The sequence below is a fragment of the Perissodus microlepis genome, chromosome 7, assembly GCF_051167445.1.
Source record: "Perissodus microlepis isolate ML-2025 ecotype Zambia chromosome 7, ASM5116744v1, whole genome shotgun sequence".
NCBI lineage: Eukaryota > Metazoa > Chordata > Actinopteri > Cichliformes > Cichlidae > Perissodus > Perissodus microlepis.
Genome location: NC_140467.1, coordinates 5884436 through 5905556, shown reverse-complemented (window position 1 = coordinate 5905556; position 21121 = coordinate 5884436). Strand labels below are relative to the sequence as shown.

Genomic DNA, 21121 nt, shown 5'->3' with positions numbered 1-21121 from the left:
TAATGCACCACACATGCTGGCAACAGCATCAGCCACTTGCACAAGTTACTGTATGTCATAGGCTCCTGGAGATTCACTACACAAGTCTAAATCAATAATAAGGCTGTACTTAGGTATAACCTAAACACTAAGTGCCCTTGTGTGAACGTCCCAATTTTCATTGCAGTGTATTTAATAAACATGTCACACGATGCACGATGACCTCATTAATTAGCATTTGCCATATGGGAACAGTAAATGGCATTACTTTACTGTGGACAACATAAAAGTTATTGGAATCACTAAAATCATTATGTTTATTTCTGTAGTGACTGGGAATTTTACAAAGGGGGGAAAAAAGTAGTCCCAGCTGATGGGCAGACGATTGGCTACACATTAATATCACCCCAACCGGTCACAGCAGATGGCCCCGCCCCTCCCTGAGCCTGGTTCTGCCAGAGGTTTCTTCCTGTTAAAAGGGAGTTTTTCCTTCCTACTGTCACCAAAGCGCTTGCTCATAGGGGGTCAAATGATTGTTGGGTTTTTCTCTGTATGTATTATTACCTTACAATATAAAAAATATTGTAAGGTAGAATACAAAAATACAACATTCAGTACATCCAGGGTTTCTTTGCATTAGCTGGCTTGACAAAACGTAAAACTCCAGCTTCAGTCTCTTATGACTCTTCCACTCAAAATGGTTCCTGCGAGTCCCGCCTACTACAACCACAGATGTTATCAGATAATGATGATAAAATAGGGATTAAAAATCACTACAAATCATGGAACATAAAAATAAATACAATAATGCAAGATTGTTGCAAGTAAGCACAAAGAGTGATAAAATAAACATTTTAATTCAAGTTAATTATTTTAACAATGCGAGCGCTGTGGGTACTGATGAGTATTTCTAACGTGAAGCTCAGAAACTTTAAAATCAATCCCTTTACTAGAGCAGTCTCTGTATCTCTTCCACAACACATGTTTGTTCTATCTTCCTCCACTCACCCCCCAACTGGTCAGGGCAGGGCCACCCCTTCCTGAGCCTGGTTCTGCTGCAGGTTTCTTCGTGTTAAAAGGGAGTTTTGGGGTTTTTTTCCCTTTCCACTGTTGCCAAAGCGGTTGCTCATAGGGGGTCATCTGATTGTTGTTCTTTTTTTCTGTTTTCTTTGTATTTATTGTAGGGGCTTCACCTTACAATATAAAAGGCAACTTTTGTTGTGTTGTGCTATATGTGCTATATAAATAAAATGGAATTAAATCAAAGGTGGCTCAACCACAGTCTTATAAAAGAGATGTGAAAATCACTTTAGTTTGTTGGAAAATGACAGTGAAATTGATTTTATTGATTGAACAGATATTCTTGGTGTGAATTCTGTTCTGCAATTCCAGCAGTGCAAAAGTGGCTTAACGGCAGATTAGAATCAATTATAACAACATTTATGTATTTTCTGCTTCACCAAACACGAACATTCCCATGACAGTGCGATGCACAGTTTGCACTGTGGTTTTAGGTAGTCATTGCTTAACAACTTAGGCATATAAAATCTGTTCCCCAGCAGAGAATCTATAACACACTTTAAACATTTATTGATCCATCTATGCTGTAAATAAAAGAATCAGTAAAAGCTGTCATAACCCGAACAGGTTATGTGTTCAGTATAAGTTACTGCAGTGATTTAGCCAGGTAAAAAGAGAGCCACTTTTGTGACACAGAAATCTCAGAAAACTTTAAGATCGACACGGCTCGCTAAGCCATTAATCTCACTTTATAGTATAGCCCTCTGCACTATAAGGGTTTTGGAAATGTCAGTGAGACTGAGAAATTGACCAGCCAGATAATAATTAGTGGATTGGGCATGTTGCATATTCAGTCTAGTAGTGCTTGGGAGTTTTGTTTGCTCATGAAAATAAAATGATTTGGCCTTGGGAAGGCAGAATTGACATACTGTACAGGAAATGGATTAGGCAATTAGAGTTCCACTTCTCCTGTCTTGTTCTTGTCAAAAAACTTTTCCCATTTACAAATAGGAAAAATAGGTTCTTTGTAATCTATTTGCTTATTCTCTCATGCACACGCACACAAACACACACACACACACACACACACACACACACACACACACACACACACACACACAGTCCCTGTTTGAGGGTTCTGTCCACAAGGCAGATTGTCATATTGGATCTGATAAGACTTGGCCATGCACCCTTTTGTGCATGCAGTGCTCATGCACACACAGTAAAATCTCTCAAAAGGTGTCACACTCTGTATAAACATTCATTATTCATTCTAGAAGCCACACAAACAACACTCAGACACACGCACACACTCACATGGATGAGGTAATTAGGGAAGAGACGAAAAGAATGAGGAAACCATCTCTTCACTCTGTGAAACCATCTCTTCACAGAGTGAAGAGATGGTTTCTTTCACACACAGATGCCTTCCTCGTGCTGTCTGACCCATGTCCACTTTAATCAGAGACACATGTACACATGCGTATCACATCGCGTTACTCTTCGGGTGAAATTACAGGTCTGATTTCAGCTTGGTGAAGATGTAGCAGGGCAACAGCAGCAGGCTCAGCCAAGGGGCTATGAATCAGTGGCTTATCAAACGCCGGCTCTAGGTATGAACTGTCATCGCAGAAAGTGCAGTAACCCATACTCTCACACTTCTGGAAAACATCTCCCTTCCACATTTGGACATAGGAAACAATGTCACATCACACACAAGGCACTGTGCCTCTTCCAGTCCCCACTTTACCCCTCTGATCAGTTATTCTGGCAGTGAGAGGAAGTAGGAGTGTGCGACAGTTGGCATGTTTAATTCAGCAGCCTCACGACAAGCCCTGTCACCATGTAGATTTATAGTATTGGGTAGAGAGGAATGAGGAGATGCTTTGGATTTAACTACCTCAGGATTCTAATGGGAGATTTAGCATGCACTTTACAAAATCACCTTAATCCAGCATTATTCTCTGAGGGGAGGGATGTGAACGAAAAATTAATAGCTTTTTCTGAAGTCAGCCCCATTTGCCCATCCTCATTTCCCCTTCAAACGATTTGTTCATAACTGTTTTTTTGTAGGTAATTAACACGCAGGTTTTTTTTTATGAATGTTGTATATCATATAGAGAATTGTGCATGTAAAGCAGACATTTTTATTCACCTGTGATTACAGATAAAGGTCTAGCTTTCAAAAACAAACAAACAAATAAATAAATAAAGTTAAATAAAAAAGGAAATTGCTTCCCGTTTGCTGATGATGAAGTATGCAATAACAGCATGTGACCTTCAAAAGGCAGATTTTTATGACTGATGTTTTACAGGATGCATTAGTACACATAAAGTTTTATAAGTCAGGGGACACTGGGGAGACTTTAAGCCCCAACACTTTGTATTTCACTGTGTGGAATTTCTGCATCTAACCATGCTGCAGGAGTAAAAACAAAATAATTGTGTCCAGGCTAGTCTTAATTTGTGAAGCACCATCTTTAAAGCTCGATGTTAATCTTAGGCATCGTTGCACCAGGTTTGCATTTGAAATTTGAGCTTTAAAGTCAGTTATGTGGTAGAGATCATAACTGTTAATCTTTTTGTTTGTTGCAAGCGAAAGATCTTCTTGCTGCACTCTGAGGAAGTCCTTTAATTCCACAGTGTGTTTAACATTCAGTGGAGGAAAAGAAAGCGGGGAGGGCCGCATGAGGCATATGAGACTTTTATCTGGCAAGATGAGCGTTGTGACAGTCTGGAGCCCAGGTTTTCTGGGCTGTCTGTCTGGGTGTCCTTCACAGTGAGGGCTTGGATGCAGGGGAGGGGGAGTTTTGAAGCGACAGAAGGCTCTGCCTAATAGCCAGTCTGTTCTCCAACTCTGGCCATGTATCTTGGTCTCATAGACACACAATTTTTTTTCTCCATTGCTTTTTCTGTCCATTTGTGTCCATGACATCACTTCGTATATGAAGGAAGAGATTGCAGCCACTATGATTGCTGCAAATCTAGTGTAAAGAGGATTTAATTTTCAAAATCTCTCCAGATTCCAGGATAGCTCATTGGGGCACCTGAGCTCTCCACTTATTAAGGAGGCGTCAACATTCTGCTGTTAAAGAATGGGGTTGTTTAAAAAGAGGCAACAGAGGGCAGCCGTGCCAGCCTGCCAAATGTGTGGGCGCTGCTTTGACTAGTCAGTCTTCATAATGGCTGTCTGCCTCTGGGATAGAGCCAGCTCACTGGTCATATAACAGACTGTATAAATGAGGCAACCAAGACCTCCCTTCAGAAACCCTGGCTCAATCTTACTGTAGTTCCTTTGGAGTCAGGAACACAGGGTGGAATCTGACATAGGATATAATAAAGGACAGAGATTGGACCAGGAAACATAATTACAGCTATGCTGGAGTCAGAAGCACTAGGGAGAAGAAATGCAAGAAGTTTTAAGTAAAAAGGAGAGTAGGTATATTGTAACCTGTCACTATTCATTACCTGTAAGGTGATGCTGCCTTCTTGAGAAACAGATAAAAGTTTATCTCTTCAGTGTGTTTTCCTCTATTTTCACTCTTGTGAGCTTTAGATTCAAACTTCAAAGGTACTACCGGAATTTCGATTTAAACCAAACACATAGTCTGCATTTAAAATTTGCATACATGTTGATTCCAGAAGTTGCACATCTGTTAGGCTCGCCCATCAGTTAGTCCAGAGCCATGCTGCCAGTGCAGTGGTGCTCTTGCAGGATTGTTTCTTTCACAGTGAAACAGCAAACAGCAGTGTTTGCATTTTATCACAAGACTGTGTAGGTTAGATCACAGTGAGCAATTTATGATAAGTACCCTTAGGGTTTAGAAATGGAACCTAGTTTTTGGTGTTATAAAAATGAATACCGGCATATTTGTAATAATGTAGAAGTGTAGAAAATGGCAAAGTATAATGTCCTCAAGATCAACCCACATCCAGTACAGTTGTCCTCGTATACCGCTCCCTTTGTTACACATTGGAGAACCATTACGGTGATTCTGTTATCTGCTTTTGCGCTCCTCTAAGGGATCTTTTAATGCCATTCATTGCCATTTAATTTGTGACCAAGGGTATAATGGTTGTAGAAAATTGAAAGGAAAAAGCAGGGAGCGATGGATGAGGCATACAAGCCTATAGGGGTGTGCTATTCAAGGTAATTGTTGACAGATTAAAAACCCCATGGTGTAGAAGCGCTTTTAAGAAAGTATCCCTTGTCTGCACACAGCTATTTACCTAGCAAGTGACAAGATGCTTGTCTTCTTGTTGAAGCAGTTTTAATTCACCATTAACACTAATCAACAGTTTTATGTTTGTGGGCTACGGGATTGGATTGCTGCAGTTCTCCTCGATTAATTTCTCAATTGCCCCCTTGGCCACAGAAATTTCAAACTTACCAAGTGAGCCAATGTAAGATAGAGGCTCTACAGTGGTTTAATGCTCTTATCTGAATGGCTCTGCATTAATTCCTCTGTATGATTAACGGCAGGTAGCTGTGTCGAAATGATCAAGAATTTAGTTTATGGGATAATGGTGTTCATCCAACTTCTTATACGTGCTGCAGCACAGACAGACCTGTGTGATTGTTCTGATTGGCTAGGCGTCAGCACACCATTTTATTCTGCTTCACCCACCTTTTCTGTCTCGCTTCGTGCACTCTCTACACAGGAGAAAGCATCCTTGGCAACACATGCATCATGCGGTCCGTTGCTTGCACGCACTCCTTGGTTGGAGTAGTAAGAAGCACACTTCCTGATGTATATTTAAAAAATAATCGCATGCATGAACATGAGTTTGAACGGGTTCTACTTAAGGCGATACATCTGGTGGATGATGAGATGGATTTTATCCTCGCTGCTCCCGTTTTGTTCTGATGAATAAGCTGTGGTGCTCACAGAGGGTCATTTTAAACAGCCCCTAGCTCTCTGTCCCCTGTACCATGATTCATTGCCTGTTATTGTGCCTTGTCTCTTGACTTCCTTTGCGAACTGATTAAGTCTTTGGAGCAGCATGAAAACACCACAGGGTGCTGCAATGTTTATTGGGGACAGACAGTCCCAGCGAACAGTATGAATAGACCAGTGACTCTGAAAGAGGCAGACTGTCATTGTTTATAGCAATTAGTCAGTCTTTTCACAGTTTGCATCATATTAGTCGGTCTTCTCTTTGGTCTACAAGTTTGTTTCACTCTCTTCCAGTGATCACCAGAGTTTAAATATGAATATTTAAAGACTTTATCTCAAAATTTAATTTAATTAGAAAAAGGTTTGTGTGCTTAATTCATAACTGATTGGATAGAAGATGACACATTTCTTGGATTGGAGCCGTTTAAAAATTAAATAATTGTATAACAGTATTTTCTTACAGTTTTGCAGTCTGCTGCTGTCTAAATATTGTGATGGTACCAGTTATATTTCCTGGGGTAACGAATCTTTTCAGCTCAATAAATCACGATGTAAACAAAGCCGAAATTTCTACAAGCATTGTTCGATAAGGGTTAGTGCACACATGCAGGCGGGGTTGCTATGTACGGATTTGTCATTAAACTGCCCGGGGAGTTTTAACAGCCTTGTAGATGATCTCCCATCTCAAGGAGGAATAACAGTGTTGTGGTTATTTTATTTGTCTCAAGGCAAGACTCTAACATCATGAATTTTTTTGCAGAGTATCATAATGTGTTACTGATTTCGATATGGCTGCTAATGTTTTTCTCTGGGAACCCGTCTCGTTGTTGTTGTGCTTAAATCCTCAGTGAATTAGGAAATATAAAGCAAAATGGAATATTTTATGCCAAAATAAATGAAACCATCCAGAGCAGGGGTGTCCAATCCCAGTCCTCGAGAGCTACCGTCCTGCAGGTTTTAGATGCATCCTTGTTTTGACACACCTGAATCAAATGAATGGCTTGTTATCAGGCCTTTGCCAAACTTGATGGCATGCTGAAGAGGTAATCAAACCATTAGGGATGCATCTAAAAACTGCAGGACAGTAGCTCTCGAGGACTAGGATTGGGCACCCCTGATCCAGACCCACCCAGCATGCCACCTATTTGCGTGTCATTATGTTAAAGTGACTCTCAAATAATACAATTGCAAAGTGTATTTATGCTTTTTCGAATATGAAATACAGTGCATCAGTCAGTGGTTTAAAAACAGATGAATTTCCAGCTGTGACTCATCGATTCTGATATCCACCTCTAATGCCTGCACTGCATGTCACACCTTTGCTCAAACAGCAGCCTCTCGATTACTGTTCTCACACTCGGAGGTTTTATTTTTCTGCCATAACAGACAAAAACCTTGTAATATTGTAGGTGTTTTGAATTACAAATAAAATGAAACTGCAGAAAGAACAGTATTGGAGACATAAAAAGGTGGCCAAAAAAATATGCACATAAAATGAATCGTTAAACAGTAGATAAAGGTAAGTACTTTACTGACCTGTATAGCCTGATGTTGGGGTGCGTTGTTCTGAATTTTTAGAGCTCTCAGTGCAGAAAATGGTTAGCTTTTCTCCTCAGCCTACTTGGCCAAATTGGACAGATTTTGTCTGAAGGTCAGAATATAGAAAAATCATTTGTTGTCAAAAGAAGCAGATGCAGTCACACTTTGAAGCTAATCAATGAAGGCATAGAAAATGATAGAAGAGTGAGGGGAAAATGCATCTGTGCCTTTTACCCGGTAGAATCTATATTTGCACACACACACACACACATCATTTAGATATTACTGGGTATACCATCAGAGATGTTTTGGTTGTTTCCCCAGTTTGAATTTCCATCTCGTGCCATTGCCATCAGACCAGAGAGATCTGGGCATCTGATGCTAGTATTTCCTTTCCCTTAGCAGTTGTTTCTTCTTCACTATATAGAGGTGTTTTTAGTTGTACTGCCTCTGCAGTTGCACTATGGTTTTTGGGAACCGGTCATAATTGAGATGCAACTCCTCTGGGTGAGGGTCTCGAGGATCTGTTCTTGGGTCCTTGAATCCATCTTCACCTATTAGAAGTCGGACATGCTTTGTAGTGCACAGTTCCAAACAAGCTGACTTCTTTGTCTTAATCTCATGCTCCCACCACATCCTCCTTTTTTTTTCACCCTTACTCTGTATCCTATATATAAAGGTTTAGTGCTGCTATCTGGGCCAGCCTTTTCACATCCACCAGAACACCATGTCTTACTCATGACCCAGTGCCTCAGAGCTGAATAAAGAATCCTGAATTTTTCAGGCTGTGTGCGAGGGAGCTTCATTTGTTGTTCAGAAGATAAAAAAAACTGCTTAGGAAAGGCTGCAGATAATAGGGCCTGTAATGTTGGTATGTTCAGGGAAGAAACTTACTTTGTAAGCATGATTTGTTCAAACCAGCAAGCCTGCCTTTGATTTGATTCCAGGTCTCTGAAGGTGCAGCAATCACCTCTTTATTTGTTTTGTTTTTTTAGTGCATGGATAATTTCTCTGTGACCTTTCAAGTGATCTTTCCTTTCCTCAGCATCAGGGATTTGAATTTCGCTGGCTTCACTGATTCATCCAGCTCAGGAGGTTTGCTCCTCAAGGCATTTTAGGATGCATCTGCTCCCTGAGATGGATGCCATTCTCACAAGCATTTATCTGGAAAAGAAATTCCTTAAAAAAAAAAGAATCAGTGTATTGAATTAAATTAAATTCAACTCCTAATTAGCCACATGCCAAAAATCATGAAACATCAATGCATCTAGATTTAATCTTAAAGAATAAACCACATAAATTTCTGTCAGTGGTGCTTGCCTTAATCTTAAGTGATCATGTTCTAATTTTACACCTTCGAGACATACTAAACATTTCATTACACAGCCAACAAAACAGTTTGTTGTTGTTCCTTAAGGATATTACAGAGGACATTACAAAGGATATTACAAGAAATGTCTCAGATGCTAAGGATAGTGGAAAATAGCACCGGGCTTAAAGTCCTGAATGGATTGCAGCCAGGACCTTAACAACTGTGTCAGGGCATTTAGAAATGCTCACACTTATTTTGTTCTGCTGATTGCGAAATTAATCCAGCAAATTTTAGGGGACTAAAATCAATAGACTTACTTAATTATGGGCATGCTTTTTCCCTACGCAAGCTTCTTTCTATAGCTTGTGTCCTTGTTCTTGGCAACATTCCTATGAGTGCTTGACTATGCAGATGTAATTTATATGGATACTGTTGCCCGTGTTCTTAAGCCCCTTGATACGTCGCTGTTCTCTTAAATTTATTAAAGGAAACAGCTCTAACACCCTTCACTGTATCTTATTTGAATAGATGTGATGGCCATCAATGGAACATCTTATTTTTTTTTAATAGAAAAAGACATTTTTAATAAAGTATGGTATCATTTATTGACTTAGAAATATTGGATACTGCACTCGAAGAATGCATTATGTTGAATGTAGCACTTTGGATTTCCTTAGGTTAAACAGATTTTTTTTAACCTTGAAACAGTTTTAGCTTATCTTCAGGTACTCTTTTTTTCCTTAACATGTCTGCTGTGCTTATTATATTCCTTTTTTAAATGCACTACCTGTTGAGCTTGTATTATAGCCTGCTAAAAGCTGTTGCCGTTTCGTGTGTAGTAAATAACCTGAAGAATGTGGACTAGTGGAACTTTAAAAGAAACTCTTTAAAATCTGTTATCCACACCTTTCACTCTTATTTATTACCACTTCCTTCCTCATGTCTCAGCAGCACACATTTAAATCAAGATAATATCACTTTTCTTCCATCACTCTGGCTCTCCTTTCTTTGTTCTCTGATATTTAGCGTTCCGAAGCTCGACCGAATGGTCTTCCTTCACCTTTCCGTGTCACTCCTTTTCCCTCCTCTGACTTGCCCTTACATTTCTCCTCATTAGAATACATTCATATCTCAAATTCTAGCTAACAGGATCATCGCAGTGCAAAGTGCTGGGAAGATCACAGGGGTGCTTTTAATGAAAGGTGTGTGTGCATGGGCCATTTCTAAATTACTCATCCGTAGACAAGGTTGTCAGATGAAAGGAAAGAACATAAATCCACGGAGAGAAGATGGATGTTGATGACTTGATGGCAAAAGAGAGAGAAGGATGTAAGCCTCTCTAGGACTATTAGATCAAGCAATAGTGCGTAGATGGTAGATTACTCATAATGCTCGAGAGTCTGTCTTTACTTTTTTACATTATACGTTGCCATTTACATTTTTTTCACCATCTTCCTTCGTTATTTCCTTAATGTTCTGCACTCCTTTCGCTCGTCATCTCTTGTCAGAAATCTGTTTTTAGTGTTAAATCATCCTTCAGAAGCAGCGAATTTTACTTCATTAAATAGTAGCAGAGTGCACTGCTTGACTGGAGAGTAAGGGTAAGAGTCTGTCCTCATGGGCTCTATCAATAACCATTAAGGATCCTCTCTCATTAGACCAAACCTCATAGACCCCCAGGGCTTGAGGAATGGGTTCAGCCATCTTATGTGATGGGGTACGCTTAGATGGCATCACCACTGTTTGGAAATGCAAATTGCAATAGTTATTTCCCCCTCCGGATGATTGTCATGAGGCCTATGTACATAGCCTTACTCTCGTTCAACCTCTTTGCTTAATCAAGGAGAACCTCACTCCCCTATCAGCGACCTGCAGTTTGCTTTTCAGCTCCTCCCTTTTCCGTCTCTCTATTTACACACACACACACCTCGGCCCCATTCAGCATATCCGAGCTACTGCAGTATGATTATTCATATGGCAATGAGGCTGGCTCAAGCTGGCAAGGCTGCCACAGAAGGATGGGACTCTTTCCGGATGATGACTTAGGAGTCTCGCAGCTCCTCTGCCAAGAGCAGGGAATTCAAACTTAATCAGGGCAAGGACCCCTCCCTCCTCCATCTACTAGAGAGCGCCCTAGGCTATGGCCAAAACAAAACAAAAAGAGTAAAAGAGACAAAAGTCAAAGTATAGGGATCATCACATGCTTGCCCCCTCTTCTTTTTTCGTCACAGGGAGACAGAGGTTTTCTCTAGTGAGCAATGGAGTCACTCTGGTTCTATTGGTGAAACTTTTCTTTGTCACTCAGAGAGGAAACATTAGTAAGATTAGCTTTTTCCTACTCGATCAATCCTATCTAAACCCGTATCTCTTTCTCCCTCACACACACACACACACACACAATGCTTATTGTCCATCCATCACCCAGAAGCATCGCCAGCACGTTACACTGAAGACCATGCCTGCTCTGTAGCAGCCCTCTCAGCCTTCAGCTCTACTCTTATCCGCTGGCCATGGTCACATAAAGAGAAGGAGGCAATGATCAGTCGTGATCAATAAAACATCAACTGCATTAAGGCTTATGAATAAGTCATGGATGGAAAGAACTGAGTCGTCAGAAGACATGCACATATACAATCAGCTAAGTGATCTTTTACTTAGGCCAGGGAAGATGAACAGACAGAAAAAGAGAACAAATCAAAGCCTTTGAGTTATGGGGAACTTATCTCCCATCCACTGTATGTTGAAAGCTCTACTGTCTTTTTTTTTTTTGTCCACTACATGTCCCATTCACAGCCTCACTCTCACTCAAGTAATGGCATTTTCCTCTGGGTGGAATAAATAAGTTATAACATCCATGTGTCCTAAAGCTTAGCAAAGACCATCTGAATATAAATAGTTCATTTGCCTCCGTAGTGTAGGCCTCACTTTGTGCCCCTCTTTGTGTGTGTGTGTGTGTGTGTGTGTGTGAGGAGCAGGGTGACTGTTTTGGTTGACTGCAGATGCAAGATGAAATTGCCTTACACAAATAAGTCTGTCAACGTTTTACCCCAAACACCATCTCAGACAGGACAGAGCTTTGTGAGAGCTCAGGGCTCAGCTCAATGTAGACTTTTGTGTGCTATGCTGATGACAATGAATGAACAGCCTGTGTGATGCAGTAGACAGCTTGAATCCTCAGTAAAGTTGGTCTAGTGGATAAAAGCACAAAAGGTAACTTTGCCAAGAATTTGAGTTTACAGAGCTGTGGAATAATTAATTATTTTGACACTTAAGTGAGATTGTACAACTAAATAGAAACTTACCCTGTGCTATTTGTCTTGTTGACTCTAATATCATTACTTTTGGCAGTCAGTAAGTTGGCGCTGGATGCCAAGGTGTGTGTGTGTGTGTGTGTGTGTGTGTGTGTGTTTCTGCATGATTATTATAGCTTCTTGGTTTATAGTGTTGTTTTACAGTTTGACCAATAACTAAACTGGTGTGAACCCACTGAGGTCTGGAAGGCTAATATGGTTCTAATTACAGGTCATACACATAGGGACTACCAGGTATTCTTGCATGTCATAGTGTTCTTTGATCAACTTCCCTGTTTTGAGTTTCTTTTGTGATGATCTGCTCCTTGAGGAGGTGCGGAAAGGGAGAGAAAGCAGTTCTTTGTTTCTGCCAACAAAAGTGTGTCAGACAGGAATATTCAGGGAGCAGTGCTCTGAAAGGTTTTGCTTCCTGGTAACAAAAATTGGGATTTTTTCCCCCCTCAAAGATTGTGCTATAAATGACATGGACAACAAAGATGGAGGAAGAAAGGTGGCAAGGAAGCTTCAGGGAAGCAGAGATCGAAGGAAATGTATCTATAACAGAAAAATGAGGTAACATTCACAAAATAAGGTCTAGAATATATTTATTAGTTTGCTGCTGTCGTCCTGACACTTTTAAACTGAAACTGCTTTGTAGATTACCAGACTGCTTACTGCTCATTTCTTTAAACCGGTTTTGGTTGGTTATTGTGTCCCATCAAAACATCTTAGTGTTAATATCTTTAGTATTCTCTGCGTCAGTGTTTCGGTGGTTAGAATGTAGTAGTAGAACTGAAAATAGCATTTGGGTCAATATCAGGACTCAAGGTTTCCCATAAACACTGCAGCTTATTTCAGTATTCTGTGTTTTAAGATTGTGGCTGGGTGTTGTATAGAGTACTAACTGTAGCTACCCACAGGTAGAATACTACTACGTGATGTAATAGTCTTTCAATAATATATTAAATTAGTCAGTGAGATCCAAGCTCTGGGGAGACCAATCCATGACTGCTAGTGTTCCATTGTATGTTTTTCTATCCAGACATGCTTTTACTAAGAGTGTGTTTGGGATCATTGTCACTGAAAAATGAAACCCAAGATCTGATGGTACTTTTCTGTATAATAATTCCATCAACATTGTCAAGACATCCCTGGCTAAAATGCAGCCCCAAACCATGATATTCACACACATGGGGTTAGATACCAACTTGGAGTTAGTAGCTTGCCCATGGATATTTGTATTTGGCATACAGCCTGGAGCAGCCAGAGGTCGAACCACCAACTTTCAGTTTAGTAGACGACCTGCCCTCCGTCCTCCATCACTCCATAAAACATACTGCCACTGATTTTCAGTCCGTTCTTCTGTAGTTTGGAATACTTCATCCTTGTCTTTCTGGTTCTCTTCCTTAATAATGTCTTCTTGACAGCGACCCTTCTGCTGAGGCCATCTCTGATGCGACTTTTTTAAACAGTAGATGGATCAGCTGAAGGGTCCTGAATGACTGACTTTTGGATGCTGTTCATTTCCTGTAGATCCCTTTTTTTCTCCTCCACTTGTGAGTTTCCTAAAAAAAAAATTAAGAACATCATGTCGAGATACAAGTTTTCTGCTAATAGCTCTTCGGGAATCATCTTGTTGGCTGTCAAACTGTGTTATTGTTGGTACTTTTTGTACATTGAACTAAAAAAATGGGAACACGTTATGTGTGTTTGTGACAGGCTGCTAGTGACACAGTGCCTAAAGGTACAATTTAATACCGATTCTTTGCTAAGCTTTCTGTAATGTATAGATTCATCGCTTGAGTTTAGTGCATAGGTAAAAGGATTTCCACTGAAAATATTCAGGTATAAGCACTAGATTAGCTACGTTTTAAGTCGTTTTCATTGTCTAATGAATGAATAAAGAATAACAAAGAATAGCTCAAGACTGTTGAACAGTCTACCGGTGATTATAACAAATCTTCTTTCCATCACATCTCCTGTACATCAACTTACATACATTTCAAGACATCAGAGAGAATGTTTTATGAAATGACTCGTTTTGCACCCACATCACACTAATATGTTCTACAAACAACTGTTACTCGCATTATAACTGTTTTGCTACTATGTGCAGAAGCTTTCCAATTGTTAGTTCCTGCTCCAAGTGCTTGTCTGGGAATATATTCATTTGTTTTATTAACTATCATTTGTAACCATTTGCGTGGAAGAGATTATTGATTAAAATGTACCTGTTGCTGTTTGCTCGTTATTAAACCTCCAAATGTAAAAACTGAAAGATATGAAAAAAGCAGCACTGTACCAATAGAACATACTATTGAGAGTGATAAAGAAAAGGCATTAAAAGCTTGGCATTCATGTACATCTTTAAGTATACAGGCAATCAAACCTCCATAATAGTTTATTTGTCCTTCTACTGTAGTTTGTGGCCTGCAAAGTAGAAAGTCAGAGGTTTATTTGAACTAAGCTCTTCTTTGCGTATTCATGCTTTGATAGATGAGTGTAAATTCACATATATAAATGCAAACCAACTGCCCAAGGTCATAGAAAGCGATTGCTTTGAATTGATGTATTTGAATGGCGAGATTAAATGGCATAGCCGTAAAGTGCACTGAATCTCTGTGAATTAAACAGCTTCCACATACTGTGAATAAGTGTGTGTGTGTGTGTGTTTAGAAAAAGATGCTGACATGTAGTCTTTTAAAAATGGATGTTGGCCTGTAGATTGAGATGGAAAATCATAATGAGAAAGATGGGGTGGGAGAGAAGTTACAGGAGAGTTGCTTATCTGGCATCACCAGTGCTCCGTCACCCTTGCGACATTGTCCAATTAGAGCATATGATTAGTGTAGACTGTCTCCAGTGAAATTGAATCTATCAGCCAGGCTCAAATTACAACAGGTCCCTGCAATTTAGCTATCACTTTGTCTCTGTCAGCTCAGAGCTGCTGATATAAAACCGACAGAATGGATGATTTCTACTTAAGGCGTAGCTTGATTGAAGCTGATTACATTTCACAAAAGGTTTATTATATTTCCATAATATGCGTGAGTGTTGAACTGTGTGGGTGGCAGGGTACTGTGTGGGTGGCAGGGTGCTGTTTGTGTGACAGCTTTCAGATGTTTGCGGAAAAAGATAAAAGAGAGGAAAAGCTGGAAGACTGGATATGATATAACATGTGTGTTTTTCTGTCATCTAGGCTGCCTGAGCCACGAGCAGAGCCCATGAACCCACGGGACTTTGAAGACAATGATTCTGGACCATCAATGGACCACGCCCCCTGATACAAGAAGATCAGACTCTTATTACGTCCACCTGTCCTTCACTGTCTGCTTCAGCCAGCCATCAGCTCGCTTGAGCTGTCAGGCTGGCCCTCTCTCTGTCAGCCATCTCCCTGGGACCTCCCCCTCCCCTTTCAGTGCCTGCTGGCAGTAAAGTGACCTTGAAGAAAGCTACTGTGACAAATATGGATAGCCACATCTTTTCTACTCAAACTTTTCTAATTCCTCACTAGCTACTAACTTTCTTTAATTGAAGCACGCAAGTTATGTGCAATCAATTACCATCAGGCTCAATTTTCACAGCCAGTCAGATCCTTGGCTTACTGGTGAGCCTGGCTGACTTAGACGGTAGCCTGGGTAGGCAGCCGAGCAAAGCACATGTTAAGCCCAAACTGATGTCAGCAATAGGAAATTCTTTGACACGGTGCACTTCACTCTTCATTTATTTGCAATATCATTTTGGCTCTGCTGTCTTGACAAACCCTCTGGACACTCTCAGATATAAAAAGGGAGCATTTCTCAGATGCCACAATGCCTTAGATTGTCAAGAGAATTTATTGTTCTGGGTGTTTTATGTTGATTGTATAAAAGGGGGGGGAAAGGAAACTGTCATATCTGCTTTATATCATCCTGTTGCTTTCACCTTCTCTTTTCCCCACATCCTCTGCCCTACCCTGTCTCAGAAGGCTTGTAGATTTGTGCCACTTCCTCATGTGCTTGTCAGATTTATTATCAAAGGTGGGGGGACATTTTGACATCTATCGATCGGTGAATGTTGCTGACTCTTTGTTAGGTGAAAATTGAACCACATTTTGCGCAAAACAGCTCTCCAGCAGTTATCACCTTTTATGTACTGTAATGTAAAGGCTCATTACTCCTGGCCAATCTGCACCGAGTGACAGATTACAGTCCAGACAAGTGTATGCACCTCCTTCCTTGACCTGCTCATCCATACCTTTCATTTATGATGTACTGCCATGCGTCTGTCTGTATCAGCAGTTTGTTTTTAATGTGATTGATTCTGTTGCCTTAAATCCACAATTGAAAGCTGTGTCACCCATAATATGTGGGACAAGTTTGACAACAACATGACTTCACCACTGTAGCACTACACTAAGATGCACTGAGCATATACCTTCCCAAGGGAAATGTTGGTGTGTCAACAGTCTATTGAAAAAACTGAAAGCGCTTTTTTTTTTTTTCCTAGTATAACAGCACACAGGAGTCTGGCTATCTGATGTTTTCACTTGTTTTTATTTGTCTATTTTTGTCTTAAATCTATAAATAAACTGCTTGTTTCTTAGATTGGATGCAGATAATGACATTCATATCTCCACTTTAAGAGCCATTGTTTTTATCTCTTGCAAAACTGTAGAAACATATGAAGCTCATCAGTCAACCAAGTCCCCATTATCAGAAAACCTTACAGGCATGTGAGACTTTTCCTTTTTCTGATAGATAGAGACGGGAAACAAGATGAAATGCCCTAAAGAGGGAATTCAGGAAGTGGAGAATTTTTTTCCATTAAAATTCAAAGAAGCAACACATTCAGAAAGTGCTGGGAATGGTAGGTTTGGAGGGGGTGATGGAGCTGGAGAGCTCTTTAGGGTCTCTGCTTCTCCACAAATGCATTTAAATGCACACTAGCTTCATGCCTGTAGTCTCAGATGAGCTAGAACCCACTTTGATCAACTCCTAACCTGAATCTGAAAGGCTTTGTCTCTCCGTCACTCGTGTTCCTTTCTCACATGTGACGCATTTCACTTCACACCCAGTTTCTCCCTGAGCTGCTTCATCAAGCCAAGAATGCTTTCTTAGAGCATAATTGAAATATTGACTCAAACAAAACACTGAGGCATTGACTCTGACAAACTCATTTAGCCTCTCGTTGCTATCTAGATGATAACATCTAGTTTGGTATTCTCTAATTGGTTTAACTTTTGATCTTCCAACATTTACTAAGCCATTGCCTCCTGTCAAAGCCCCAGAGCACTTAAACCCCTTTAGAGATTCTCTTTTGTTGTGAGCGTTTTAGTGTCTGCAGCTAAATTGATTTAAGTTAGTTAGGCGTGGGCATAGTCAGATACAAGCTCCTGTGTTATCAAATGGAGGCTGGTTTTATTATCCCTTCATGTGCGTTGCTTATGTCATGGAGCAATAATGACAAACCTGAGGAGGAAGGGGAGGGGGACAATGTGCCCGTTGTCAGGGGAGAAAATGCAGAGGAAACGATTGTCGGATCTCATTTAGCTGGGAGACCACGAGGTTTCTTTTTTTCCACACCCAATTACACCTGCTCTTCCTCGTACACTTCACCGAGCATGATCACACACCGTCACAAAGGTGTGCAAATAAACAGAAGCTCAGTCTTAAGACCTCCACTTTCCTTATGGGGCAAGAAGAAAAAAAGCTGTTTGTGTATTTGTATTGACATGAATTAATTGCTTCATGGGTTGTGAGATTGAATTAGCTACGTGACAGGCTTGCTAGTGGTGGGGATGAAGCTTTGATTGCCGCCATTAATGGAGCCTGTTTCTCTGCCGTCATTTTAAAAGGCAGTCAGAGTCTGTGGGTTTCCCAGTAATGGAGCAACTCCGCCACTCACCAACCCACCAAAACATGCCCTAATGATTCTGTTTATTAGCGTGCAATAGCGGCAAGAGAAATAGGAAATTTCTCTAATAACAGGCTGCACACTGCGCTGAAATGTATCTTGCACGTGCACACTGTGTGTTTATTTACGTGTGTGCTTTTTTAAGTATTTGTTAGGATGTGCGTTTGCAGAGACCCACACCTCCACCCTCGCCCAGTTGGCATGTATCTTTGAGTAGAATGTATTGCTTCTCTCACAGTAAATGCACTCTCTTATTCATCTTTTCCTCTGGTCTCTTCAGACACACACATGCGCACACATGTGCACCTGCACAAATACAAACAAGCAAACAGGCATCAGTCTGAGGTTGCTAGTTGAGATTTATTTATTTTACATTTTCATCAGTTGGCTGTCGGTTTAAGCACTCTCGCTACAACCAGATATGACTGCTATAACACCTGACGTGGTGGTGAAAATTCAAAGCTAGTGTCACCTTGAAAGCCAACATTTTCATCACCTGTGTCGACTTATAAGGGTTTTCAATCTGCACCCTACAGAGAGGGAGATGAAGAGCAGTGGAAAAATTTGATTAGGTTATTAGGGAATTAGTTAGTTTTTTTTTTCCACTTTGACAGTTGAAGTTTTCAGGACATTTTTAATTCTGTAGCAAAGATTGCAAATTGTTTTGCACATTTAGGCAAATGGGTAAGCATAATTGTCTACAATCTGAGTAATTAGCCTATTATTTCTGTCTTTGATTAAACTATATTTCTTCTCTGTTGAATAGATTTTTTATATCACCAAAGTATGCTCATATTCACACATATAAAAGCCAATTTAGGTGTGAAAATCTACAAAACTCGCAAGCGCACATCATAAAAGTTGTATGAACATATTTATAAGACTTAAATGTACTTTGTAACCATGGAGGAGCCTGTTTCACCATCCATAAAAGAGGCAAAGGATGTGTGGCAATGCAGCAAGAGAACCACAACAGAGCAGAAGATGCAGAAGAGTGCAGCTAATGGTAAAGTCGATGAGAATCAGTGGCCAGACAGGTAAGGATGTGTACTGATTCCAAACACCAGTTTGCTACTGTGGTATCTACACATAGTATTCCACAATCTCAATATGAATTAAAGGGTGGACTTTCACATTAAGATATCTTTACTAATCCCACAGAAGGACTATTTGTTTGCAGCTTACCCAAACAACCTATTATATTTGTTCTACACTGGGGTTCAAGTTAGCAGAAACCTGAGAGCAACTTCCTGAACTCAGATGGCAAAACGTGGTCAGGAATGTTAAGGATGTATTTTGCCTCCTTTATCCTAACCATCCTAAGCATTTTTTATCATCCGAGTTCAGACAGTTGCTCTCAAGAGTACTACTTTATCAGCTAATGCTACAGTAGTTAGCTTGGGTAGAAAGCTAACTATTCATAAACTGTATCAGTAAAACACATGGGCAGGTTAATCAATGCTAATAAAAATTACAGCATTACACTCACAAAAATTGAAGCACATATGTCTCAGATGGTCTGTGCTACAAAGCAAGACCTATTTTCTGCCAGATAATCAATTAAAAATGCTCCAAAGGGCACTGACTGCAAACACACACAAAAAGTATGTTTGGGTCAAAGTGGTGGATGAGGCCTAACAGACCTAAACGTACTGTTTATCTAGGCTGGTGAGTTATTAAAAAACCTCTCAGTCAGAGTCGTTATAAAGGGGAAACTATCCATGGAGACAAATATGCTATAAAGCAGGACTTTGTGGGGACAGACGCCTGTTTGGAGCCATCCTCACTTGGTACCTAGAGGAACTACAGTTTTTGCCTCTTGCCTCTTTTACACTTTTCAGCTGTAAAAGTTGTGCCTTGGTTTCCACACTACATGTCTAGATGGATAGATTGCATAGACATAGACACTCCACAATTTTTGTTGTTTGCATTGCTGTGTGAGTTTTTATTTTTACCTTCATTTACAGAATTGGCTTCAATAGTGTGTCTGTTGCAGTAAAAGTATGGTTCCTTCACATAGCATTTTATAAATGATTTGTTTGTTTACAAAGTAGACATTGTTTCCTCTTTAAATCAGATTCTGAAATATATACATTTAATAATTTTCCGATATATTTGGTGTCATTGAGAGCACTGGACAAAACTAAGACTGTGAGGAAAGTAGAAGATGAGGAACACACTTCTAGAGTCTATTGTCTTTCTGATAAAACACATTTTGGCCTCCTCGTTTTACACCATTGCTTTTCAGACTCTGGGGCACAGAGCAAGTGCAAATTGGTGCAAGCAACCAGGTGAAAATCATTAAGAGTAACTAAGGCAAATTAATATTGAAATGCTATAGTGTTGACCTTCTATGAATTTTTTTAAACGATTTTAGTGTTTGATAAAATTGTGTGGTGGAGTCATGCCAGAAAATGTTTGCAAATCACTGGTTTACACAAATGATCTTTTTTATTATGGTGGGAATGAATCGATTTAAAAAAAAAAAAAAAAACAGTTTAAAACAGCTTTAAAGGTTATTTATGACCTTTGTCTGCATTGGTTGTTAGTATTTTATGTTACAACCTGCACCTAATACCTCTAACTTGTCTCTGCTTCATGTAAAGTGCCTCTGGGAAATAGTAACAGGGAATTAATCAATCTTTTCCCATTCATTGGGGGTTTTTGGGCCTCATATGAGATCCAACTGGAGCGAGAAGGTGATGCAGATCGTGGACCATCCCAGACTGACTGACAGCAGGCATCTGTCACAGGTGGCAGGTACAGACAGCTGTCTGGAAAACCTAGCTCATGAACAATGACTGGGTGGAGACGAGACAGGCCAGAGAATCCATCTCTCCTTTCGACGGTCTCCATCACTCTTTCATCCCAGATTCAGCTAAGACACCTTTAGGGCCCTCAGTCTCCAACCTTTATGCAATATTTTCCTGTCAAAGTTTCCTACCTGGAAGAGTAAATGAATGAAAGAGTAGAAAAGGTTTATACCCAGGTGTGTAATAAGGAATGAAAGTTTCAAATTAGGAAGGCAATTAGGAGTCATAAAACTGGTGGCTGGTGGCTTGCAAGGTAACAGAAATGATGATTGTGATGGGCTGGTTTCCTCTGGCGGATACAGGAATGTGCCCATGAATAAAATGACATTTCACCTAGATAACACCTACTGCCTTTCCTTCTGGGTGCTGTAACAC

The 21121-nt window shown here is 40.2% G+C and overlaps 1 protein-coding gene across 1 annotated transcript in view; it reads left to right on the top strand.

The window, feature by feature from the left end:
• The window catches only part of trim44 (tripartite motif containing 44), a 44921-nt gene extending 28292 nt beyond the window's left edge, over positions 1–16629 (top strand). Inside the window, exon 6 of the mRNA XM_084933000.1 lies at positions 15238–16629. Within this exon, the coding sequence (XP_084789126.1) occupies positions 15238–15322 (85 nt within the window). The 3' untranslated portion in view covers positions 15323–16629. The remainder of the gene's footprint in view (positions 1–15237) is intronic.
• Positions 16630–21121: the final 4492 nt, after the last annotated feature.